The sequence below is a fragment of the Gadus macrocephalus genome, chromosome 14 (genome assembly GCF_031168955.1).
Source record: "Gadus macrocephalus chromosome 14, ASM3116895v1".
Taxonomy (NCBI): Eukaryota; Metazoa; Chordata; class Actinopteri; order Gadiformes; family Gadidae; genus Gadus; species Gadus macrocephalus.
In genome coordinates, this window is record NC_082395.1 from 19,552,840 (window position 1) to 19,580,630 (window position 27,791).

General features: G+C 44.4%; 2 protein-coding genes and 1 long non-coding RNA gene across 4 annotated transcripts in view; 2 read left to right on the forward strand and 1 right to left on the reverse strand.

The window, feature by feature from the left end:
* The window catches only part of dbndd1 (dysbindin domain containing 1), a 177,088-nt gene that overhangs the window by 69,388 nt on the left and 79,909 nt on the right, over positions 1 to 27,791 (forward strand). The gene's annotated exons all lie outside the window — the stretch shown is intronic.
* On the forward strand, positions 512 to 5,898 carry irf8 (interferon regulatory factor 8). 2 transcript variants are annotated; one of them, XM_060071442.1, is made up of 9 exons: positions 512 to 659; positions 910 to 1,086; positions 1,853 to 2,036; positions 2,495 to 2,583; positions 2,894 to 3,002; positions 3,495 to 3,539; positions 3,851 to 4,249; positions 4,904 to 5,019; positions 5,239 to 5,898. In XM_060071442.1, exons 2-9 carry the CDS (start codon positions 916 to 918, stop codon positions 5,434 to 5,436), a joined length of 1,311 nt encoding a protein of 436 aa, XP_059927425.1. In that variant the 5' UTR covers positions 512 to 659; positions 910 to 915; the 3' UTR covers positions 5,437 to 5,898. The 2 variants fall into 2 exon arrangements, with proteins under 2 accessions (XP_059927425.1, XP_059927426.1); XM_060071443.1 differs by lacking the exon at positions 3,495 to 3,539.
* LOC132472148 (uncharacterized) lies at positions 10,951 to 12,573 on the reverse strand. Its single transcript, XR_009529011.1, has 3 exons — positions 12,278 to 12,573; positions 11,789 to 11,889; positions 10,951 to 11,584 (listed from the first exon to the last, which is right to left on the reverse strand). It is a non-coding gene; the product is annotated as an uncharacterized LOC132472148 (long non-coding RNA).

The window sequence follows — 27,791 nt, forward strand, 5'->3', positions numbered from 1 at the left end:
ATAATTTTTTTTGCCTCACTTTATTGTTAAATTCTTAAGGAACTCTACAGCACTGAGTGGGATCACGTACAGTTGACGCTTTGGCATTATTATGATGACCCTGTTTATTGCCTGGTGAAATGTAAACATTTATTGACTTATAATAATTTGATGAGCATGTTCATAATTATCGGTATAGTAAATGATATAGTCAGTAGCCTCTGTGTAGTAAGTTGGTGTTCGTAAGCGTTGGCATGGGTAGCAGTAGGACAATAAAAGCTCTCATTATAGGTTTATAGTGTGGAAAAGTCCAGAAGATCGTTTATGGCAATGTATAAAAGGATGATTGGTGATAATATTATATCATGATCTTGTACACCTGGATTATATATACTGACAAACTTTCCGCGTGGGAGGCAACAGTCGATATCATATCTTCCAAGTGATTTCTTGTAAATTTGTGTTGTTAAAAGAAAGAATGAATTGATCCGGAAAGGGGCGGTCCTAGTGTATTTAGTCGCTCCTCATTGGATATAATTTGTGACAGTCAGCCAATCGTCTTGCTGAATAGGTTATCACGCAGCTCATACATTGATCGACAGTTTGAAATAAAGCCCATTCCATTAAATGAGGTTAAAGGTGTCATCTGTCTGGAGCTGGAAATAATTCGTGGGTATAAAGTAAGTTGAAAACCCGTTGGATTTATTATTTCGATTTGAGTTTTAGTGTAGTTTCACCTTCACCTTTTTCACCACATTGCTGTGATTGATTGAGATTGATAGTCAATTGTTACAGGACAGCTGGCATAATATGGTTTAACAATTAAGTGCAATACTTTCCTTTCGAAAGGCATGAAGAGGATTTTATTTATGCCAGCTGTCAGTAACAAAAAAAAAATATTATAATAACTCCACGACGTTGTATTCCTAGGTCAAGATGTCGAACACGGGAGGACGAAGACTGAAGCAGTGGTTGATTGAGCAGATCAAGAGCGGACAGTACTCGGGGCTTGAGTGGGAGGATGACAGCCTCACCATGTTCCGCATCCCATGGAAGCATGCTGGGAAGCAGGATTATAACCAAGAGGTCGATGCTTCCATCTTCAAGGTTCGATGATGCCTTATTACATTTTGAAACTTTTTATGCAGGCCTTATTTTCATCATAGGCTATGCATGTCCACCCACAGGTACCTAAGCAGACAATCCAAACGTATACTAACTAAAACTTGATGGCCCTCTTTCGTCTACTGCCTGGCCCTCAATCTGATATTATAGGCAGGCATATTTAAAATAAAGAAAACATGATGTTGCTTTTTCACACAACTTTTCCATAGCTTATTATAAAAATGTATAACAGAGCCGATTTAATGGTTAAATATAAAGCATTCATTGATTGTATTAGTGTATTGTATTGTATTGGTTATTGGCTATATTTCAAAAGCTTTACACATTAGAAAAGAGCTTTGCTCATGGCTCTCCATTGGCACAGGATAATCAAGCGTAAAATTGAAAATTATTACCTCACCTTGAAACAGATAGGCCTTGAGCAAATACTACGGAAGCGCTACAAAGTCTTAAAATATAGACATTGCACATCAAGTTAGTTTATTTACTGTGTTATAAATGGTGTTGGCACAGTGAACTGTACCCAACCAATTCAGTTTAACATTTGACTTGCAGGATAGGAAGATCACTGTCTGGAGCATTCAAATACTGAAATAATGTTTGAACAACCACCTGTCAAAAACTATTTAAATCGAAAATGATTACTTCATGTGTTTTCCATTATCTTTATATTTTGATTTTAAACTGATATCGAATTTTCTGGTTCTGATGATTCTTGTTTCTTTATGTCTTTTCTTCTCTCCTCCAGGCCTGGGCTGTGTTTAAGGGCAAGTTTAAAGAGGGGGAGAAGGCTGAGCCTGCTACCTGGAAAACTAGGCTCCGCTGTGCCCTGAACAAGAGCCCGGACTTTGAGGAGGTGACGGACAGGTCACAACTGGACATCTCAGAGCCCTACAAGGTCTACCGCATTGTCCCTGAAGAGGAACAGAAGCGTGAGTTTGGGGTTGAAATATTTCATGAAAACGTACTATCTATATATATATATATATATATATATATATATATATATATATATGTATGTGCTTGTTGAAAGAGAAGCGTGTTGAAAGAGACAGAGAAGGACATGTAGCATGGGATTGCTGGTTTGAATCACCCTGCTTTGCTACTACAGGCATATTGCCTACATGGTTGGTTAGCAAACTAGTGAAAGGAGTCAGCAGCTTACCCATGCATACAAGTATAGTTTCATAGGGTTTAATACTAATACCCCTACCGTTGGATCATGTTTTCATAATGTGTTCCCTCCGAGCATCACCCATGACCAGTGGTAACCTTTATCCTATAATCAACACCGTGCATGATGCACCCATTGCATTGTAAAAGTGTGCGTTGTAAAAGTGAGACTAACAAGACTGGCGTTGAGACTAACAGATTGTGTTCTCTTGTCCAGTCGGTAAAACCACAGCGATGGTCACGACAGCTGGCGACATCGCTGACTTAGACTGCAGCTCTGCAGAGCTAGAGGAGTTGATCAAAGTGGTGAGGGTTTCCCCCCACACACACGCACGCACGCGCACACACACACACACACACACACACACACACACACACACACACACACACACACACACGCGCACGCACGCACGCACGCACGCACGCACGCACGCACGCACGCACGCACGCGCACACGCACACGCACACACACACGCTGCCCGACAACCCCGTCCTCACTTCACTCCCCCTATCTTCTCTTTTCCTTTCCACAATCTCACCACTATCTCTTGTCACTTAAATGTCCTCCTCACAATTCAATTACAAACTCTAAAGGCCGTTTATCCTTGGCCTGCAGGCCTCCACTGACGACTACCCCTCAGCCATCAAGAGAAGCTACTCTCCCCAGGAGGATGGCTTTAACGTCCAAGCCAGCCCTGAGTACTGGTCACATGGCAGCATACCCGGTAAGGGATCACACCAGTCACATGCACCACATACACACACACACAAACACACTCACGCATGCAAAAACACACACACACACACACACACACACACACACACACACACACACACACACACACACACACACACACACACACACACAAATGCAAACATCATGGACTATCATATAATCTTCCCATCCTCTATCTTTAGATTAGTTTCCTTTAGTTCACTTTTCGAGGAAGTTAAACCCAAGTGTCTGAAAAGTAACCGCAGCGAAAAGCTCAATGACACGGCCAAACACACACAGTTGTTTACTTGACCAATGAATTCTGCAATGGAGGAATTGGCTAACATCCTGTCGCACTGCTGACCAAGACGATAATTTCTTTGTGAGACATGGTCAGAAAGGCATTAGCTTTCTGATGATGTGGCGCGAATAGACTTGTGGAATACGTCCACAGTAACAGTGTTCTTCTGCGTTTGTTCCCCTGCTTCTCTGCATCCAACAGTCTTTCCGTTGCACCACACTCCCTTACCTGCCAGGTTCAGCTCAGGTATTTAAATGATGTTGCATTACAAAACATGTCCATTAACATCACACCGGGTATGGTGGTTTCTACCATGGTTGATAGCAAAAAGTAAACATCAAAATGGATCTGAATATTTTTTTATTTGAGATTGTAATGTAATTCACCAATTTGACTTAATTGAAACTGATTTAATGATAGATCTGTGTCAATTACCTCTCTCTCTCTCTCTCTCTCTCTCTCTCTCTCTCTCTCTCTCTCTCTCTCTCTCTCTCTCTCTCTCTCTCTCTCTCTCTCTCTCTCTCTCTCTCTCTCTCTCTCTCTCTCACCCCCAACAGTGTTCTCCCAGATGATGATCTCCTTCTACTACGGGGGCCAGCTGATGCACAGCACGGTGACCTCCCACCCCGAGGGCTGCCGCATCTCCCCGGTGCTGCCCCAGCAGCGCGCCGTCGCCCGCGGCTACAGCTCCGACACCATGCAGAGCGTGCACTTCCCGCCGGCCGACCTCATCGACAACGAGCGCCAGCGGCAGGTCACCTGCAAGCTGCTGGGCCACCTGGAGAGGGGCGTTCTGGTGCGGGCCAACCGCGAGGGCGTCTTCATCAAGAGGCTCTGCCAGAGCCGGGTGTTCTGGAGCGGCCACGGGGAGCACGGCCAACACCACGGCCCCGTGACCTGCAAGCTGGAGAGGGACGCTGTGGTGAAGATCTTCGACACGGGCCGCTTCCTGCACGGTGAGCCTTCGTAGCGTTTGGATACGTCTAGAGCAAGGCCCTGATACGTGTTTGATTCCCTGTAAGAATAGAGGGGATGATAAGCATCGCAGTGAAGGCAACAGGGCGGGCGACAGGCAATGCTAGCCTTGGATTGTACTTTTACTAAGCAGAAAAACAACTGTTGATGTATTGAGCAATTTGGATATGAAAATCTTTTTTTGAAGATTAGTGTACCGGTCAGTTTCCTATATAAATATTCTGTCTTTTGGTCTTATGGGAGTTAAATATATCAGGTATGTGTTTTATAATGGTGAGTTGTTTAAAAGAGTTACATACTCAATCATTGAGTATCATAGAGTCAACGTAACATCTTTTTTATAAAACTCCCTTTAACCGTGTTGTAAATTCAAACTCTAACATCCTTTTTTACATTTTGTGACATCTTATCAAACTCTTGGTTAACTCAACAAACAAAAGGCTCAAAAGACCATAATCTTTTTTCCCACAATGATTATCCCATCAGTAATCTTTGCTTATTTATGTACTTCATTTTACCAATGTATTTGAAGACTCAGCATCAACCACCTCAACTGCTGACCTACAAAGAAAAAAATGTGTATAGGGTGCAAAAAAGAGTAAGCATTCTATAAAATGAAAGAGTTTTGGTTTCAGCTCTTCAACTGCACCAGGAAGGCCAGATCCCCGCACCTGACCCCACGGTTACGCTCTGTTTCGGGGAGGAACTACATGACCTCAGCAACGCCAAGAACAAACTCATCCTGGTCCAGGTAAGGCCACTAAAGTCGATCACATGATTCATCATGTGGCTGGTGAATAACATGCGGCTGACCAAACAACAGTGCCGTCATAAAAGTAGTGATGCTAGCCAGTGCCTAAGGAGATGAATAGGTCGCATATTTGTAACAATCTTTTGAAAAGTCTTCACAGAAGTTAACACGACTGCGACAAAACCACAAAATGTTTCCAAACATCTTGTGTGTTTTCAGATCACCGCCATGAACTGTCAGCAGCTTCTTGAGGCTGTGAACATGCGGGCTGTCCAGTCTTACAACCACAGCCCTTCTGTAGAGATGTCAGACGAGATGGCCAGTGACCAGATGGCACGTATCTACCAGGACCTGTGCAGCTACAGCGCCCCCCAGAGGACAGACTGTTACAGGGACAACATGACCATTACCGCATGAGCTCCGGGCTTTAAGCTCATGAACACACTGTCTCAACAGAGCCCGGTACATTATTGCTACTACGGTGGTTGTGGATATACATTGTTCCTATCGTAGAAGGTACTGCTCTTTCCCCCAAACTCATTGTAATTCTGATTTCATGAGGAATTTGTTCTCTAAGTCTGAATGCGTTTCTCTCATCTCATCTTTGTTTTGTACTGTGTTCGTGAAACGCATGTCAAATTGACATTTTACTGTAAAGAGGGAGGTATTTGACTATGGTCAGAATCACATACACTTTATATTTTTATATGTTTGAGTGTAGTAAATGTTTGTAAAAGTTGTTTATTAATCTGCAATGAAAGCACTACAGATAGGTTTTACTATCTGTATTGGCTAGTGGCGATTACTTTCTCCTGATTCCTGTTATGTAGCTTTCATGAACTTCAGAACTTCTTAATAAATTCTTTACAAAACTTCTAATACCTTTGTCACCATTACTTACTGTTACAAAAAGTCATAACTATAGATATCAATTATTTATGAATTATACTTATGGTCATAGTTCCTGATAAAGAAAATTTGAATTAAGAACAACAAAGTGTACCTGGGCAAGTTTGCTAGTGTTATGCATGGGACTGAAAGGTTTACCTGGGTTAAAAGGGAGCACTGCCTGTGTAGTTAGCTGGGGTGATATGTTGCCCTAGGGTGCCTATTGGGGTTATAGGGTTACGTTTTCAGTTTAGAGTAAGGGGTTAGGGTTTGGGTTTTGGGGATTGGTTTTCGGTTATGGTAACAGTTAGAGGTTCCTATTGGTGGTGTTTTAGGGATTGGTTCCATCTTCCCCTCTGGATAGATGCCGCTCTGGGTGGAACTACCTGATCTTCCCCTATGGCGGACGCAAGTTGGGGCACCCTGATCTAGATTGTGAAATCCATAGATGATGAATGAGTGAATCATCGGCCATGATTATGATTGACATTTGGTGCCATTGCATTGCGATGATGAAATGAATATATGACAACTGAAAGCAAAAGCAGGATGTCACGCGCTCTTGGGGGCGGCTGGACATCCCCTTAGAATGAGTTGGAAGTAAAAGTGAAAATATTGTGTTACATCGTGGCCAATATGTGAGTCACGGCGTTGTCAATCCCAATAGAAGGTTGCTTCACTGGAATTCCAGGTGTAATGTGAACACGCAGTAAAGCTGGGGGGTGCTAAAACAGTGGAGCGCACACACACGCAAACTCTCAGTTCACCTACGACCCTTTTGGTTAAAAGGTTGTTATCCTAAATTGCTGGACAAAATAGTGTGTCCGTGTGTGTGAAGGTGTGTGTGTTTGTATGTGTGTTTATGTGCGTGTGGGACTGTTTATGTATATGTGTGTGTTTTTTTGTTTGTCTGTGTGTGTGTGCCAGTGCGTGTGTGTCGTGTGTTTGTTTGTCTGTGTTTGTGCTAATGTTTGTGTGTGTGCTTGTGTCCCTGTCTGTGTGTGCGTCTGTGTTTAGCAGAGGAGAATGTATTTTGGCCCGTAAAGAATACTACAGATCAGGAGCATCCGCTCAACAAATCATGTTGTTTTCAACAGAGTTTCTCAATGAACTTATGAAAGGATCAATTATGGTCAGCGTTGCTGCCACCCTAATCAGTCCCTCTCATTTACCTTTCTCTTTCTCTTAGATACAAACGCCTGCATGTTGTTTTTCAGAGTGCCCCGTAGGTGCGCGCTTCTTTTTTTTTAATGCATTTTGCGCGTCTGCAAAGTAGACATGTTCGTGTTGCAACACCTCTCCTTGTGGTGTCAGTCTGAGGCTTCCTACAGTACTCCATTACAACATGTAACAAGCACTTCAACGCTGGGAAGCTCTCTGCTCTTCTGTTACACATAACATACACCTATCTGAATTCATCACTTGAAGGAAGCATAAATCAATAGTGAAAGACAAATTTAAAGGCTTGTGACTTTCTTTTTTAAATGTTGGTATAAGCGGTTGGTTATATGAGTTATGATCAATTAAAAAAAGAGAGTAGAACTTGTTTCAGTAGTACTAATTTTAACTAACCCACAAGTAAAGAAATAAAGTTGATTTGAACAAAGCATTGTTAAAAGTCCAGCGAGAACATTTAAATGTGTTTTAGAGGGCCCGATCCTAGTCACAAGGGGAACACATCTAAAAAAACAGGGGTTGAATGGTTTTCATTTGCCGTGCAGAGATTGCATTGTGCAACACGCTCTCTGTAGGTGTTGTTGCTCTCTGCTGTACTCTGGGGAGCTGTAGAGTACAGATGAGAATAGGCCCCTGGAGAGGGGAACTGGGAAGTCCTGAGATCACTTATAATGGGCAGGCAGGTGGAGACGCAGCCCACATCCTTGGACATGAAGAACACTTATATTTAAACACAGAAGAACGGCTACACGCACAGATTGCACACACACCGCACTGCCATGCGAACACACACAATCACAGACCTGGACTCACACACAACCACACACACACAGACACCGAACACACACACGCACACGCACACACACACACACACACACACTTTTCTACATGAAATATCGACATATTATATACATAACCATGTTATATACATAAACTATCATCAGTGTCCACTGTTTAGCTGATGCATTGCAAATAAAACATGAACACAATCATACAAACACACAAATGTGTGTTTGTTTGAATGATAACTATTGAAAACAATAGCAGACATACATATCTGAAGAAACAACCAGACTCTGATGAGGGAAATGTGAGGTTAAGGTGGTCAGAAAGTCTGTCAGCGAGAGAACGAGTGGGGGGGTTGGGGGTTGGGGTATGACAGTGAGTTGCATCAGTCTGCTCTGATAGGCCAGAGTCGTTCCTGAGCGCCTGATCTGCGCTCGGACAGGAAACATGGAGACTAGCCAAGGAAGAGCATTATAAACCCTTGTCAACTTCTCCCTTTGAAAGAGGAACCGGCTCTGCGTGGGCCATCCGTAGCAAAGATCTGACCCAAGCCAGTCTCTGTGTCTCTGTCTGAATATGTGGCCCTGTTGTATTGTATAACAGTCAAATGTCAATTTCACAAACAAAGCAGAGCAGAAGTCAAACTTTTGCAAAATTACACAAATCCCTTAGCCTGGCTAATGCCAGACCAAGCTCAGCTCAATCGTAGATTGCACGTTGGTCTGGGGAAGCTGCTGTCATTTTCTACAGCAAAAGCGGCGTGATCATAGCCTGGCACCGCCGACCTGCCTACTTCCGCTAGATTTTCATTTCACTTCAGTACTAGGTCTGGGTCTGCTTAATATGAATGCGTTCCATGGAAACCAGATTTCTGGCGGTCCAATCAGCGAACAGAGGGAGTGGCTGAGAACGATGACGTCTAGGTCGCGCGCCAGTTTCAATTTTCAGAGGAAGACAATGGAGAAGGATACGAGAGAAGCTATTCGGTCTGTTGTGTGATCGCTGCCGATAATCGATCAATTAAAGCCGGAGCAAGAACAAGCTTTGCTGAGTTTTGTTGGTGGCCATGATGTTGTGGCGCTTCTCCCCACCGGGTTCGGGAAAAGTTTGATTTTGCAGCTGGCTCCGTTAGCTAAGGCGAACGCTAGCAATGCTAACCCCATAGTTGTTGTCGTCTCCCCTCTTGTTGCACTTATGGAGGACCAAGTGAAGGAGATTTTAATTATCATCAATGATGTTTTGGGGGATATTGATGGGGATCTGCAATAGGATTCAGAGAGGTATTTAACTGACCCAGATCTCTATTACAGTAACTACTTTGACAATGTTGATGATGATGTTGAAGATGCACTCATGAGCCGTGTCAGTAGCTCTGAGTCTGAACAGTAAATTTGGTGATGCTTGTGATCAGAACACTTAAACCCTCTGTGTACTTCTGCAGGATCTTGGTTGGTGTCAGTTGTACATATTTTGTAAATGTGTTTGTAATTTGTGCAATTCAAAACTGCAAATGCACATGCTAAATAAAAGTTGACCACAAACATTATCTCTGTCCTTACTATCGAATATTAATTTAGAATGTACAATTGTTCCTTGAACTCTTAAATCAGATAAACAAAACCTGCAGCTATCGTTCAGAGACAGCCGTTTCTCAATTCGCGTACTTGTGCGCGCTCGTGAAACGTCATCAGTCGTTGCCCGAGCACTGTTCCAATTCGAAGCACGCATCAAGCGAGTACTGTCGTAAAACCCGGAAGTGTTCTTGATGCGTGCTCGATCTCGCCGTTTCACCGAGCATGCATCGGAGGTGGCTCGTGTGTGCTTGCAACCTTATAGACATCTTATAGCATAGACGGAGCATTGGCTGCTGGGACGCGAGAAATACGGCCGCCATCTTGGAGTGGTCAACCGGGAGCAGCAACAGCAGCAGAAACAGGATGCCGGGCTGTTGTTCAGCGTATTCCTGCTCAAATCGGCGGACCATTCACAATAGGAATCGGGGGATTACTTTTCACAAGTAAGATTTAACATTACCGTACTATTGGTATAATTGGTATTGAATAATAAAACACGCCAAACCATGTGGCCTTTATCATAGCTACGCGTATGACAAAAAAACGCATGAAAATCAGTGGTATTCAGTGAGGTATGATTAATTAAATGCGCTGACAGTTCATTGCTCCAGCCAAACGGATTACACTGAGTGGAGCGGATGACCACTCCAAGATGGCGGCCCCGCGTCTCGTCAGCGCCAGTAGGCGGTAGCATTCGATGCTCCGTCTATTTAATAAGATGCCGCTTTTCCACCGCACATGTAGCTCGACTCGACACGGTAGCAGCACGGGTGCTTTTCCACCGCAAATAGTACCTCCTGGACGTGGGCGGGGTCGGCTGCGCGAAAGGGCCGTGACGTATTTGTGTACGCGACGCAAACAACACATACGCAACCCACACATGGGCTGTGTCCCAATTCATAGGACGCATCCTTCGTAGACCGCGTCCTTCGAAGGATGCGGCCTTCGTAGACCGCGAAGGACACTCCGAAGGCCGAAGAAATGGGACGGTCTAGCCTACGGAGCATTTCTGGTTTACGTAACAAACCGTTACCGCCCTTTCACTTGCGTGACCACGCGCTGCTCCTGTCACCTAGCAACCCTGACAGCTGAACTGACCTGTTAGTAAACAGAAGTTAAACCGGACAGCGCGAAAAAAAGAAACCAACAAAAATTATTATTGATCATTATGTTTTTGTATATAGTAGTTTTATAATAATTGTTGTAAATAGCCACATGAATGTTTGTTGTAAATAGTTTTATTGTTGTATAATATATGTTTTATAAGTTATATACGAATACATTAGTCAATACAAAAAAGTTAGTAAGGGTATTAATAAATAGTTAATCAAAAAAGTTAGTTAAATAGTTAGTTAACTAAGTTAGTTTCAATAAATATGTAAATAATAATAAACAATGTGTTAAATATAACAGAACATAAGTTATTTGTCCACCAAACGCTCCAAAATTGAGAAAAACCTATCCATTCTTTCCCTGCTTTCCTGGGCTCTTCTCTCCTCTGCCTCCCTTTGTAGCCTCATGTCCTCTTTTATTAACTGGAACATTTACATTTTACATTGACATTTAGGGCATTTAGCAGATGCTTTTATCCAAAGCGACTTACAATAAGTACATTTTTCATAAGAAGTGCATCAATATATCGCTGTCGGTACAGAAAGGATGTTCATAGAACCAAGTGCAAGTACCACAATCGCTAGGCTAACCCATTCCCCGTGTTACAGCCATGATAGCAGCTACTGCAGTTGCTACACAGTTAAGTACTATAATACAATACAATACAACACAGTGTACAATGGTGGCCAGAAGGGGGAGGGTGGCTATGCAGTCGAGGTGGACTCTGAACAGGTGAATCTTGAGTCCTTTTCGGAAGATAGTGAGCGACTCTGGAACATGTCTTCCTCTGTCCCTCTTTCTGGACCTTGGCCCTCGCTGTCTTTCCTCCTCCTGATCCTTGTCCTCCACCTCCTGATCCACCACTGCTGTACTTGGCCCTGGTGTGTTCTCAGGGATGGAGGCAATTAGGACAGGGGGGTTGGTGGAATGCCTCTGTCCCAATACCTTATCCATGGGACAAACCAGGGCCAAGTGGCAGCAGTGGGTTTCCCACCTAGCCCCTCTCCTGACCCTGGATACTTGCAATCCTAAGGCAGAGGAAATCAATCATGGCAGTTAACAACAAGAGCAGTATCAAAACAAATTGGAACAGATTTCTGGGGATGTTGCATCTGTCCTGCTGTTTAATGAGGGCTAATTTAACTAACCTTTACAAGATGGTCAAATGTAGATATATAAATGGCCTATAATTTTTATAAACTAACGATATAAATAAACGATTGTTTCCTTACCCCCAAGCCACACTTGCTGAGAGTAGGCTATTTCACCCCGGTGAACCTCTCATCGTTCTCCCCCCTCAATTGAATAAATCGAGCAGTATGCTGCTGGCTCCCTAAACCAAAACCAAATGTTAGAATTAGTTTTGCTTTACACTACCAAACAAAAGCAGCTTAAATAGCAAAATAACCAAGTTAACTGTGTAATCAATCCCAACGTCTGTAACGGTACGGTCTGAAAACGGTCCACAACCTGTGTTCGCGTTGGTCCATTTATCTAACGTTACAGAATAGCAAATTATCTATATAATCGCCACAATTTCGGTAAATATAACCATTTTGACCTCTTAAATTTGAAACTACAGGGCTTAACGGGTGGTCTTAGTTAACGTTACCTTACTTATATTGCCTATTACTTTAATGAAAAAAGTTTTAAGGGCCCTTGGTTTTTTAAACATTTGTATCGTTTCTAGTCACTCGAGTGACTAGAAACCAAATACTTACATTTAAATGCAGAACTTAAATCGCCATTCTCCGCCATCTCCATTGATTGAGTGCGCAATGAATCTTGGGAGGGATACGTTGGGCCGTGAAGGATCTTGGGATACGTTGGGCCGCGAAGGATACAGCCGATGCATCCTTCAAATCCGGGAAAAGAAGGCTGCATTCGTAGGCCGCATTTGAAGGACCCTTGGAATTGGGACAGCACTTGGCGCGTCGCTGTGACGCAATCGGCGTCGACGCATCCTTCGAATGCAGCCTTCGAAGGATGCGTCCTAGGAATTGGGACACAGCCATGGACAGAACCCACATAACAACAATGGAGGACATCGATCGCATTACTATTAGCTGGCATGTTGGAGAAGTGGAACATGTTGGCTGCGGCGCTGCTATGGATGTTACCAGCATGGTTGCCATGTCGCTCTCGTGACTTCGTCACACTCTCTGGCCAATCAGTCGCCGGCCGTCTGCCGACGTCACCTTTTAGCATCGGCTCAGCTCGCTTGGAACCTAGAGCGAGTAGGTACTAGAAAAAGCAGCCACTTCAGGTACCATGGTACCGCGGTGGAAACGCAAAAAATGCGAGCTGAGTCGAGTCGTGTCGAGCTGGTACCATGCAGTGGAAAAGCGGCAACAATTAATTCCATGATGCGATTCACCGTTACCGGAAACTAGGCTGAATCGCGAACGACTCCTCCACGTTCAGTCGAGTTTCCGGTTAATCGATTCACCGGAAACTCGACTGAACTGGGAGGAGTCGTTCACGAATCGTATGTTCGTTCAGCCTGGTTTCCGGTAGCGGTAAATCGCATCATGGAATGGACCCCATTGCACGGTTCTCAGCTGAGTCAGTCAGACTCAGTGGAGTTAATGCTACCGGAAACTCGACTGAACGAACGAACGAACGAACGAACGAACGATTCGCGAACGACTCCTCGTGGCGAACTGAATCACGCGAACTGGGTCACGGAAACGAAACATTGAATCCACCATTAGTTTGTGTACAGTCTACGCGTGCGCGCAACGTGGTTTCCGGCTGATCCCGTCGCATGACACACGTCACGACCAAACGCTATGCGATTGGTTATGGCAGATCCAGAGTGGCACTGGGCAGATCCAATCATTTTAAAACTTCTACAGACACCTGCTTCCAAGTGATTGAACGTTTGTCAATTGAGCAGTTCCAGACCTTCTGTACAAATGAAATGAAGTACGTCGTACGATGGTCTGGTAGGACCAGGCTAGCGGGATCAATGGGCCTAGTACAAATGACTCTGTACGCAATTGGCTGCTTGCCGTCACTTCCCTGTCGTCATTGGGTTAAACCAGCAAATAGCGCGCCAGGGGTAAAGCCAGCTTGGTGATTGGCTCCTGCAAAAACGTATCGGAAACAGAAAGAAATGTATTGCTCTTCAACGGACCCTTCCGAAGGACGAACCGCCGGCAGAATGGGCCGGGCTACCCAGTCTACAAATCCCTTGCAAAATGAAGCCATTCATTCAAAATCATATTGTCTTTACTCAAAGCTGACTTTTCTCTATCAAAATAATTCACACAGGCCGTATATTAATCAGACTTATTGGGCAATGACTTCCAACTGGTGCGATTAATGAAAAGTAAAAAACACACAAATTACAATATCTATTTTCTGGCCTCATGCAGTCATGTTTCATATTCAAGTGTACAAAATGATTTTTTTCTTTTATCGGTGCGATAATCATTTTTGCCAGCTTCGCTCATGACCAACCCATGCTTAATTACGTGATCAACTAAATTTGCACAAATTCATTTGAAATATTAGCTTGTCTTCCTCTTTTTATTCCGCCTACACATAAATGCACATTCTCCTCCTCTACCTCTCTGTGCTGCCTGTTGCTCCATTCCAACCCAGTAGGTCAGTGCCGTGTTCCAATACGGATAGTGCAGATAGTGTACTTCCTTTAAGTATACTCATGGAAGTACGGGTATTGGAACACGGCACAGGTCTCTCTTATACTCTGACAGATCATTGAAAAGTTTAGCCATCTGAGTTTGAGCAGGTGTGGCGTGAGTGACACTCATTGATAACTAGACTTAAGCATTTGAAGGCCAGTGTCTCCATGTGAGCAAATAACTACGATTAATTAAAGAATAATTAAATGTTTAAAAAAACATTATTATCACAAACTTGTTTGTCAATCATTAACATACACCTTATAAAAGGTGTATGTTTATCTCATTCATCTTGGTAATTGTTTATGATTTGCTTACTAATGAGTATTCATGTGTTGCATTACAAATTATGAATTCACTATGATTTCCCTGTTGTCGACCACTTCATCAACGCTTCAAAGTTACACATATCCTAAGGTGCTGCCCTGATGCTTCTTGAGGATCACTGGTCTGCAGAATTCAAAAGCACCATCTGCAGAAACCCCCGCTTAGTTCAAAATGGTCATGCAACCTGGTGGCAGAGTTCCTCTTGAGACCCAGGGGTCTTTTCTGTTTCGTCTTTGTGTAAAACAGAACTTGTCGCTGCGGGGTTGGCGTGGGGTCCGGGGTTGGCTGATCAGCACGGGTTCAGGGTATTACTGTGGCCCTCTGGGGGGTAAGAGTCAGCGGAGCAAACACACAATATGAGTACGGCTCCAAGCTCCAGCGCACATGAGGTGTGTGCTAGGATGTGTGTCTGTGAGTTGTGTTTGCATGTGTGTGTTTGCGTGAGTTAAAATAAGTTTGAAAGTTACAAATAGAACAGTATCAGTCATTGAGTGTTGTTATTTTCACACCACTTGTACTTTTCTATTTGATTCGGAATGCATGATTGATGTTTCCACCCAACAAGCAAGTTTGGATACATAAACAGTATTGGTCAAATCATAACATGTATTACTCATCATATAAGTTAAAAAAATATCTATACCGATACTGGTAGTTATAGTTATTTTTAAATCTATAATCGCTCTAAATAGGAGCTTCGAAAAATATCAGAGGAAAACTAGTTTTAGTCCGATACCATACTTTAACTATCCATCAACTATAAGCGATATTTATGATATTGTTTCCCCCATCATGATTAACTTTATAATACAGTTTGCCATATAGTCAAACCTTTATTATTTTTTAGCTTCATCCCATTATCAGCTCCACCAGAGACTTAGACGTTTCTCATTCCGGTTTTATGCTGTTCATATGGAGATCATACGGTTCATAAGAAGACCACTCTCCCCTTGGTGTTGGGCCCTAGTTCACCCTCTCTCTCCTGGTGCTCCTCTGTCTGCTCCAGATGAAGGGGAACCAATTAAATGTAACACGCCTTTGCATCAGCCCTTGGGTAATGCGTGCAGGGCCGACGGACTGCGGGGGAAAGTGAGGCAGTCGTGGGGGGGCCCAAGGCAATTTAACCCCCCCCCCCCCCCCCCCCTCAACAATTCAGCGTAGGGGGATTTCGGGGAGGGGGGGGGGGGGGTACCTCTTGTATACAGGGCCCAGGATTTGGTGCAACGGCCCTGAGTGCGTGAGGTCAGTGGTTTGTGTGAGGGTGATGAGCCTTTAGCCGCAGGAGTTGGTGAGGTACCTGGGGAAGAGGCGTGGTGAATGTGCTCTTCATTTAAGGTTCCCTAAATTACATTTCTTTATATTTTTGGATGTGTATATATTTATTTTTTTGTTTTTCTTTCGTTTATTTTAATTTTGTGTAGCTATGGGGGTGGGGAGTATAGGCTACAACATTACAGGTCGTATATTGTAATCGTTTCTTAAATGTACTTTAATCAATAAAAACTTGAAAAGGAAAAACAATTATATTGCCCAAAACCCTGCATTCTTACCAAACAGTGAACACCTTGGCTTTACTTATTTGCACAATAACATGAGAACCTAGTGTTGTTTTACCTGCTGCAAGAGGCACAACAGGCTTGTGGGTTCGAAAAAAATCTCAACCACATTTCCACCCTTGTCTAAACCTAGACATGGTAACATTTATTACACAACCTGTTATGTGGAAACGCCATTCTGTGGCCAGAACACACGTGCTGTTTCAATGGAGATTATTTAAAGTTGTTCTAAAAGGGCCCCATCGCAGCTGAGGCTGGCGTGCCTTTTTCCCCGTCCATCACCACACGTCTGCGTACGGTGACATTGGGCGCGACACACTTCCCTCTTTGAAAAGCCAGAATCCTGGTATAGGTTACATTTCACGTGACTAAGGTGGACTGTCCGCTCTCCACATATTACGTTTAGCGCAGCCACAGGGGAACATCACGAGCACAGCTAAAATACAGGGGAATCTGTGCTGATTTGCGTATCTGGCAGAGAGCAGGTGAGGCCGAGTGTATTTCTGTCTGTGCGTTTGCCCGTGACGCTCTGCTATTGCCCCACGGATGGAAGAGGCTCCCAGGGGAGCGTCTAAGCAACTCATGTATGACCACGTCACGGTGCTTATAACAAGTTCAGAAGAGGTTCACATAGGAGATAAAGCTTTTAAAATAATAACAATAACAAAATACTACTAATAAAAAAATAATAATAATCATAACCGAATAACTAATTTAGTAATGACTTTTTTGTTCTTTATTCAATATAGGTTAGCGTACACTGGACTAACTGTGTTATGCTATTCTATGCTATGTCATAGAGTCAACGGTCATGTCCTTGAAGGTACGTTTCTTTATCGCCCCCTTGTGGCAAGATATAATTACACGAGAATGCCTTAAATGTTGCAGTTAAAATGGCCACACGAAGCAAATTATCACTCATTTACTGATATGGTCTTGTTATATACATTTGCGTTTTATATGATATGTATTTATAGATATATTATGTACAGAGGGGGTCATTTGTAAAGGGGGATTATGATTTTTGTATGTGTTTAGGGCTTTGGGGCTTTAAAACTTTGAGATAAGTCATCATACACGTCACACACACATCCTAAGCCCTCCAGGACTCTGTGGGTTGATGAAGGCCAGGCTCTCATGGAGATATCTTTTCTCATCTGGACGCCGAACTCCGGCCAAGCTATTCCAGCCCCTCATTTTCCAAAATGATTCCTCTAGGACAAACTTTCACTATCTGCTAATTGTTTATTTGTTTCTTTTTTTTTGCTGAATTGTAATCCTATCGGGGCTAAACCCCAATTTTTATAACAGGAGTAATACGTTTTAACATAACTTTAATTAAAGCTATCTCTACAATTTCATCTTGACTAAATACTGATTCCATGTTTTTAAATGTGCAAATCAATGTGTCAACATATTTCTGTTGCTGAATGGTTGAGTGGCAAATGTTGTGTTGATATGCCATGCCTATTTGACCACTCCTCTCCTTCTGTTAGGTTAACCACACAGGAAAGCACAAGCAGGAAAGCAGGCATTCCAGGCTGGTGTCATGGGAGAACTGTGCACATTTCTAATGGACCACAAAATGCAATAGTGAGGTAGGATGACGAAAGTCTCGTAAGATATTGGATTTGATTTGATTTGATTTATTAAATTGCATCAAACAGACATTGTATTACGCACATAAAAATACATCAAATACAATTGAGGATAAAAACAGATAAGACAGATAAATAAAAACTGTCCACTCTTAAGGTAAGACTATAAACGGCTGGACCATAGAAGATGTAATATTAAACAAATAACAGGTTCTTCCAAAAGCTCAACAGTCAAACATATGAGTCAACATCCTTTGTCCTAAACAGGACGATCAAACCTTTGAAGAAGAATAAATACTTAGAGGTTATCGTTGATTCTTTTCCCGATCGATGCAATTTGTGTTTTATGTATGCGGCGATGTTGCTGTCCGGCTACAACAAAACCATTTATACTGTCTTAATAGTCAGTCAATATTAAACAATGTTGTAATAATAGCCAAACAATACTGCAGTCATTGTGGTCCTCATTACGTAAAGATCAATAAATGTGATTCTCTTTAGTTTGTGTACCGTATAAACGGTCACGTAGTTACTCCAACATGCCATCTGACAAACACACACACGTACGCACACAGAGGCACACACAGACGCACACATACAAACTTGCACACGCTTATGAAGACACACAGACGCACATGCGCACACTTGCAGACACACACACACACACACCCATGCATACGCACATACATACACATACAAAGACACACACACACGCACATCGCACACACACACACACACACACATACACATACACACGCACACAGACAGACACACACTCACACACGAATAACGCCCACATACACACACACATACACCCACAAACATGCAGTCAAACACACACGTGCACACACAGACACACACAGACACACTCACAAACACATGCATGTACACACACACACACACACACATATACAAAATAAGATTTCTCTCTTCCAGTCTGAGGATGATCTATCCCTCATCCACACCTAATTACTCATTCGGCCTAATTGAATAGTTGGCAGAGAGCTAGGGTATTAGAGTGAGCGTGGTGTGCATTGAAAGGAAGAACAATCGGTCTTCCGTCCGTCTGTGACCTATGATGTCATTATCTGCTGGCAGGGGAGAAATGTGGGGCCTAATGTTTTTTTGTTCATGCTCACGTCAATGCAGCAACACACAGGGCTCAACGTGCACTCTCAACGTGCACTTCTTTATTAGTAACGCAGATGCGATTCGTCTGCGTTGAGGTAATGCGGTTACACTGGCCTCTAAAATGTGAGAACATGTGTACCATCGCTTTTTTAGTTTTTACTGTTTGTGCACTGTAGGTTTTAGGGATGTGAGAGTGGTTTGGTTGGGTTGCGGTCAGTATAGTATGGTTTTCATATCGCACAAGCAAATATGGTCATATTTAGCTTTGTCAAGTTGCCAAGATTTCATCATTTAATCTGTTATCTACATTTATATCATTCAACCAAGCTTTATTCAAAAACTTATGCTGCATCCATATTCTCACACACACACACACACACACACACACACACACACACACACACACACACACACACACACACACACACACACACACACAAACGTGCACGCACACGCACACACACAAACACACACCCCAGCCCAACAGTGTAAAACTGTATTGAAAGGAGATACAGCATACCCTAATCTCCTTTTACCTAGTAAAAATGCATCCTTAAACTAAGAATGAATCCTGATGTTCCACATTTAGACATCATCTACATTATCTGAATGACTATAACTCGAGGGTGGCCGTAACCTGGGTAACGGCCAGCCCGACCATCTATCTGTGTGTGTGTCTGCGTCCTCCTGAACGATGTGTGCACAAACACACACACACACGCGCACAAACACACACACGCACGCGCGCACACACACACACGCGCACAAACACACACACACACACGCACAAACACACACACACACGCGCACAAACACGCACGCACGCACACACACACACACACACACACACACACACGCACAAACACAGCTATACACACACACGCACAAACACAGCTATACACACACCATACTATACACTTTTTATGCATACATGTATAACCATTTTACGATGTGAACCTCGGTTGCCCTATGACCAGCCGTTTACTTCCATGTTGTTAAAAGTAGAACACCATTCAAACAAACGTGTACCTCATCCGTGGGCTGTAATACGAGCCCCGGCAGCGACCAGAGGTCCTTCCATGCAGCAGCCCGACTGTGGAGACGTGGGTGCTCTGGGAGTCTCCTGACGGGCCCGTCTTTCGGGACTTGACCCCGGGGGGTTTATTGGTCAGATGGTCAGTGACCAATGACCGGGGGGGGCGGTGCGTAGGTGGGGAGGTCGATGTGCCGTGTACACCGAGTGGCAGCGGGGAAGAGGGATGGGATGGCTCTCTATCTCTGTCTGGGATCCTGACGGCTCTGGCTTCAGTCTGCATCCAGACCTCCTACACAACCCTGCTCACTGTTCACTACCCCCTGCCTCTCCCTGGCCCCCCCCGTCACGCATCTATCATCTCTGCAGGACCACACGCACACACACCGCCTCCACACACGCGCACGTACGCACCCACGTGCACGTACACACACAGACATGGATGAATGCACGCACATGCGTGTTCGCACGCAAATGCACGTGAGCACACAAATGCACATACAAACCTGCATGTATTCACGCACACACATACACGTACACACATACATGCATGTACACACACGCATGCATGCATTTATGCACACGCATACACGTACAAACAAACACACACATGCATGTACACACACACATGCATGCATTTATGCACACGCATACACATACAAACAAACACACACATGCATGTACACACACGCATGCATGCATTTATGCACACGCATACACATACAAACAAACACACACATGCATGTACACACACACATGCACAAACACACCCACAGAGTAACATACACCCTCACAAACTTTTGCATAAGCACAAACTCTAGCATGACCCCTTCCCAACCTCTATCCACTTCATGGTATATCGCTCAGATGTGTTGCTCCAGCAAAACATACCACACAGCTGTATTGTCAAAGACGTCGGAGGGCTTTGGAAGCACTGCTGCTGAAACCCAAACTTGGACACTGAGAAAGTTTGTCCATTTCCTAAACAAGCACATACAAAAAGCATGCGATGACGTATGCACTGTATGTCTTCTATTTTAAAGCCAGCTCATTTTTAGATTCATTCATTGTTGTAGATGGTGTTTTTGTGTCATTATTTTATGTGTCTGTGTTTTTTTATTGACCAAACACAACTGCATTTGTACAGGTGTATGATATCATTTTAGGAGAAATAAAATGTCCCTATTTACTTGTCTCACGGGTCGAATCATCTGCAATACAAATGTTAATATACACGTAAATCTATATTATTAGTATTAATTTTAATTATAGTGGTCATGCCTCATGCACATTTCCTAGCGTCTAGCCCTCTCACTGCCTCTGAGCCCTTCACAGCCTCCTTCAATCATCATGTAGCGTTCTTAATAAGTAAATAATGTTAAGAACTATACAATTATTCATAAAATAATTAATATTTAGTTTAAATACTTCTGGTTCTATTTAGATCATATCAAGCTTACATGGTGGTGGATGCGAAGTTACTTGGCAAAATAAAACTCTGATGGTGATATTTGCTCTAGGCATGGGGATGGGGGGGGGAGGGGGGAGGGGGGTTGACTGGGAGAGATTGTTGAGACTAACTTTAAGAGCAAGAAGACACCCTGCCGCCAGCCATCACCCCCTGCCCCCCACCCTAACCCCCACCCACACACATCACCCCCTGCCTCCCACCCTAACCCCCACCCACACACATCCGCCTCACCCTCGCCTCTTCTGATGCAACATCCATCATAAGTCAAAGTGGCTGCAGCACCAAGGGTCCTCAACCCCACCCCCAGACCGTTACCCTCCACCCTCACCATGGACTGACCCCCTCCCTCCCCCCACCACCAGGCTGACCTTCTGTCTCTCTCTCTCTCTCTCTCTCTCTCTCTCTCTCTCTCTCTCTCTCTCTCTCTCTCTTTCTCTCTCTCTCTCCCCCTCTCTGTCTCCATCTCTCTGTCTCCCCCTCTCTCTCCCCCCCCCCCCCCTCTCTCTCTTCCCCTCTCTGTCTCCCCTCTCTCCGTCCCTCCCTCTCTCTCTAAATAGGGAGGATGGCTCTGGTCTCGTGGTTAAGTGGATCGTTTTCTTTGGTTTGTACGTTGCGTTGCGGTGGGATCTCCCCTCGCCCCGTCCCCTCGGTTCTGTTGGTCTGGTTGCAGCATGACTGGCGTCTTGGTTATTTACACAACTCAATTAGCTGGCCGAGTGGGGGACGTCGAAGGCTGACCACTTAGCCCTGGTTCTCAGCGTAAGCGTGCTTTGTTTTTCTTTTTAGATTTTCTCCTCAAAGACCACATGTAAACACATCATTTTACACCACTGTCAAATGAAACAGCGCCTATACCATCTAGCAAAGTCAGTCGTCTCCAGTTGTTGCACGTACGTGTGATTTCCCGGTTAATCAGGATGGAGGGTAAGCAACAGCAGAGACTGGAATATCGCCTGTACACAATCCTCATGTATAAAGGATCTTGAAGCGGCTTGGTTACACTATGGAATATGAAGGGCAGTTGTATAACTTCATTGTGTGTGACTCATTCTCGTCTCCATGGGTTAGCATAGCCAGGGGGATGTGAACATGCTATCACCACCAGGTCAACAAGGCAGGAAGTCGATAACATCCCAAGACTCCACCCCCGTCCTGGCCTTGCATTAGTGTATGCCCCACAGCAAGGGCAATGTGTGTGCGTGTGTGTGTGTGTGTGTGTGTGTGTGTGTTTGTGTATGTGTGGGTGTGGGTGTGTTTTTGTGTGTGTGTGTGTGTGTGTGTGCGTGTGTGTGTTTGTGTGTGTTAGGGTTAGGGTCCTCATAAAGACCTAGTCTCCCTAGCTCCTAGTCTCTCTGCCTACTAATTCCTGTGTGGTTGTGTGAGAGGATGTGTGTGTGTGTGTGTGTGTGTGTGTTTGTGTGCACGTGTGTGGTTGTGTGAGAGGATGTGCGTGTGTGCGCGTGCGTGCGTGTGTGTGTGTGTGTGGATGTGTGTGTGCGTGTGTGCGCACGCACATGAACAAGGTACATGCATCCCATCAGTCAGTGTCTGGTGAGGGGTTAAATGGAGCCGTGCTTTTATATGTTGGCACACATTTGACTTTTGATGTTGTAGTTCAACTATCAAATGTAATCTAATTATCCAAACCGTTTATTAAGCCTGAAAAGTAACCAATATATGGAGATGATATTATATGACAATTTATATGAACAATGATAAGAATAAATACAATAATAATAACAACACAATAATAATAATAATAATAATAAAAAGAAAAGTGATCAATAATAATACTTTTAATCATAATTTGTCATCAAGATCACAAACATGCTACTGATCATAACCATGCCTTTATGTTGTTCTCGTTCTTTACTCGGAGGCTTCACACCTACGTATTGTGACATATTGTTCCTCAGGGACTCACACAGAGAACCCAGTTCACCCTCGCTGAGGCCGGCTGCTGAGTTACTTAACTGGGCTCCACGGTATTGTATAAATGGATCCCGCTGTGACATTAGATGGAGTATGAGGTTTATGCAGTGTTTACTCTCTGGCCTCCCCCGCATTTGGCAAGCCTCCAGCGGGCTCAGTGCTACTCAAGCCCCCTGTCGGATCCGGCCTATAGGCAGGATCTTCCAGACCTGATTACAACGTTGTCAGAGAGTGACAAATTAAGGCATCGTGAAGCTCTATGTTTAGCTCTCTCTCTCTGTCTCTCTGTCTCTCTCTCTCTCTCGCTGTCTTTGTCTCTCTCTCTCTCTCTCTCTCTCTCTGTCTCTCTGTCTCTCTTGCTGTCTTTGTCCCTCCTGGTCTCTCTTTCTCTCTCTCTCTCTCTCTCTCTTCCCCCCCCCCCCCCAGGGCTGGTCTCAAACCTCCACCGGCTTCTTAGTGAAAAGATTAAGGAAAGAGAGGCATGAGAGGACAGGAAGGAGCATAGACATAGACAGAATTAAATGTGTTTATACATTATTGGAGAAAAGTGATGTTGGTGAAGGGAATTATTTATATTCCTCCAGACCAAACCGGTTTTATTCAATCAGAATCACCGGTAATGGTGGAGGTCATTTTAAAATTCTCATTTTTAGTGGAATGCCATTCAAATCAGCATCAACAACCGCATAATGATAGACCCGCAAACTAACACACACACAAACACACAGACCCAAATACAACCGCACACACACACACGAACGCACGCACACACAGAGACACAAACATAAGCATTTGAGCACTCAATGTTTGCACGTAGCAGTGTTTGTATGTTCATATGTGTGCATGTGTGTGGCCGTTGTGTTTATGCTTGTGTGTCCGTCCTAATGGCTGTGAGTGTGTGAGTGAGAGAGTGAGTGTGATTGTGAGTGAATGTGGGAATGAGAGTGAGTGAGTGAAGAAGTGAGTGAGTGAGTAACTGAGTGAGTGAGAGTGTCTTGTGTATCCACACTATCAGAGACACACTTGTCTGTCGATAGGGAAGACAAAGCAGCCCCCCCCGACCAGCACTCCTACTCCCCCCCCCCCCCCCCCTCGTGTTGGTTTAACCCCGCTGGGCAGCAGGCTGGCTCCGCCCCCCTGCGCCTCCCAAGCCCCCCCGCTCCTCTGCTATCAAGTGAGTTATGCGGCGAGGTTGAGATGACCACTCAGATTTGACCCATGGCGTCTTATCAGCCACTTATCTGAAATTAGTACCATTTGAGACATGTCACCAGGTGCAAAATTCCCTGGGGGGACCCCACACTTATGACCTGATTGGTGGTCCCCAGTGTCCCTATTTAGCCCCTAGCGTGTCACTGTTTGCCCAGCCAACCGCCGGCCACGCCGAGGCAGAGGCAGAGCTAACTCTGATTCACTTATACTATATGATGTTCTCTCTTTAATAAACACGTTCTCTTTTTGATATCTAAACTATTTAAGGACTGATGGTAACTGAGTAAATGATCTGCGCAGATACAGTGGAACCACACGATCTGTATACAAGATAGGGGGAAATTCAATTGAAATGTGGAATTGGACCTCACAACGGTGCAATTCACCATCTCTCCAGGAGGGAGAGCCCTGCTCAATGTTAATCGACTGCAGGGATTCTCTCAACGCGCTCAAAAAAGCCAGACTATTTTAACATGGAGACCATGTCATCTATGAGCTGGCCTCAAAACAATGCCAAAAGCAACATTCAAATCCCAAACTACTGCTGAAAGTCATTTTCTGCGACAGATTGCAGAGTGCAACGTGTAAAAGAAAACAGCCATTGACTTTTTTCTGCTTTGAAAGTAGGGCCCTTTCCTAAACGTATGACAGTGAGCCTATATCGTGACGTTTTCCCCCGTCATCTCAACTCATCCATAATGGACGCTTTATATATATATATACCTGGTGACTTTGATTCAGACCCTCAAAAAGAAAGGAAAAAACTTTTCCATGGAGATCACCACAGAACATCTTTCAAAACAAGCAGTGGAGCGCGCTTCGCAGCGATGTAAACACTGGCTCTATTTCTGTGGCTATGACACACCGTGGTTTCTCTGGAAGGGGAACAGCAGCCTGAACATCACAACAAAGGAGGGCCACACAGAGAGCCCCAGACAGACGGACAGATAACCGATGGGAGGAGGGACGGAGGTGGTGCAGGGTCAGGATGGAGCAGCCGATGCACGGCCATGTGGGAGAGAGAGAACACGAGGGACGGAAGAAGAAGAAGAAGAAGAAGAAGAAAGTGAGGAGGAAGAAGAAGAAGAAGAAGAAGAAAGTGAGGAAGAAGAAGAAGTAGGAGGAGGAGGAAGAAGAAGAAAGCCTTAAAGGTTTTCTGACAGCACGGATTGAATGTGTTCAGATGCACCCTGGGTAATGTGATGTATGACTTGATGTAACGGCGAGAGACATGGGCTACAGAAGGAAGTACTGCAATAACGGGCAAAGAAAGAGAGATACACAATAGATGGTGGAATATGGAATGTCTTCTAAATATCTAATGGGATCTGGGTAGAAGGAACAGCAAGACATATTGTGGAAAATCACAGGACAGGAAGATCCAAGCCAGGTGGTTATAGTAAAGTCCCCATGACAAACAGAGACAGACCAGATGTAGGAGTTCTGCCCTGTAAAAGTCACTGCTGATTCTTCATGGACCTGGCACACACACACACGCATGCACGCACAAAAGGACACACACACACACACACACACACACACATACATGCAACCCATACAAACAACCATACAGGCGAACATGCAAGTAAACACACATACACAAACACACACACACGTACACGCATATGCAGAAACACACACACACACACACATATGCACACACACACAGACACACATACAAACACAAACACATAAACACACACACACACACACACACACGCGCAAACAAAATGTTTACATAAAACTAAGCGGTTATGCAATGTGTGTGGCCATCTATAAACATGTGTGTTATCAACATGTTATAGGGATCAAACTAGAGACAATGGATATTAAACACACACACACACACACACACACACACACACACACACACACACATCAAAATAAAACACTCAGCCCACCCAATTTACTTCATCAATCCATGGATTAGGCTGGACTCGCTCCCTAAATCTATTCATTACCATCAACTCAATGATCCAAAGCACACAAAGAACGGGACCCAGTCCAATAACACACTGTTGTGTCAGCGGGTCTATCCCGAGGGTCCGACCTGCGACTGTGGGGGGGCATGTATGTAGTATTTAAAACCTGACACATGCAGATACGGAAAGCTATCATCTGTCCCGTAAATGTTCGGGGCGTATTTCACCCGAACTTTAAGAAGAGCCTTTTGACTTCGGACTATAACCCGTTCCCAGGTTCCAGAGTCCGGTTTCAAATGGTTCCCACTGACGACACTCCTTGCCGTAAACGACTCACAATCGGAAGCTGTTTGTAATAGACAATCAAATACTTGCAATCTAAAGCTTGCCCAACCAAGGTGAGTAACACCCCCCTCCACACACACACACACACTTTACACCCACGCACAACATGATGCAAGCACAAGCACATCATCCTCCTTGCAAGTGTGTGGGTGTTGGGGAAAGATTGAGGATGGACAACACATGGTGCATTGGGTATGCGGTGTGTGCGGTGTGTCAGTGGTGTGTGTGGTGTGTGTGCGTGTGGTGTGTGTGCTTAAGGTGAGGGTGACTGTTAACAGTGACGTGTGTGGTGCGTAGATACGCAGACCCATCAGCAGGCTTATGTTAGGTGGGTTTTCCCTGTGTTGAGTCAGGACAGGGGGTGAAGAGAGGCAGGCTGGTCATCCCTACCGAGACGATTCAGGGGGAAGACAGCCTTGTTTGGGGGGAGTTTGTGGGAGCACTGGAGGAATCGTAAATCTCCGGTGCCGGACAACTGTGAGATTGGATCTTCACGCCCCCACGGTGCGTGGGTTCTTGTTGAGCTCCTGCACGATCCTGAGAGGTCGTCTGTTCAGCTTTCCACAGTTCGGGACGTAAACACGTAAAGAGCGTAAACACGTAGAAAACGCGTAAAAAAAAGTAAATACGTGAAAACGTTGTTCATCGTCAATGACAACGACAAAATGAACCAGCTGCTGTGATGGTGCGTCATGGCAACCGACAAAGATCCGGTGAGATCGTCGTCAACATCACGTTTTTGTACCGTGGGTCACGACAAACATGGTTGATGACTCATTTGCCGTAACCAAGTCCCCAGATTTCGTAACAGATAGAGGCATTCCATGTATTTTTTTTTGAACAACAACCACAATGACGATATATCCCTAAACAATGATGTCATCACTCGGTGTCCGCCGACACAGATGACTTTTACTGGGACATCTAGAATCTGTCGACGTCTGTCCACACGCTATGCCTAACCCAGGGGAAGAGAGTTGTGCAGCAAAAAGATTGGACGTATGTGTCGTAAATGCTATGTCCACTGGCGGTACACGAATAGAAAGGCTTTGTTCTCC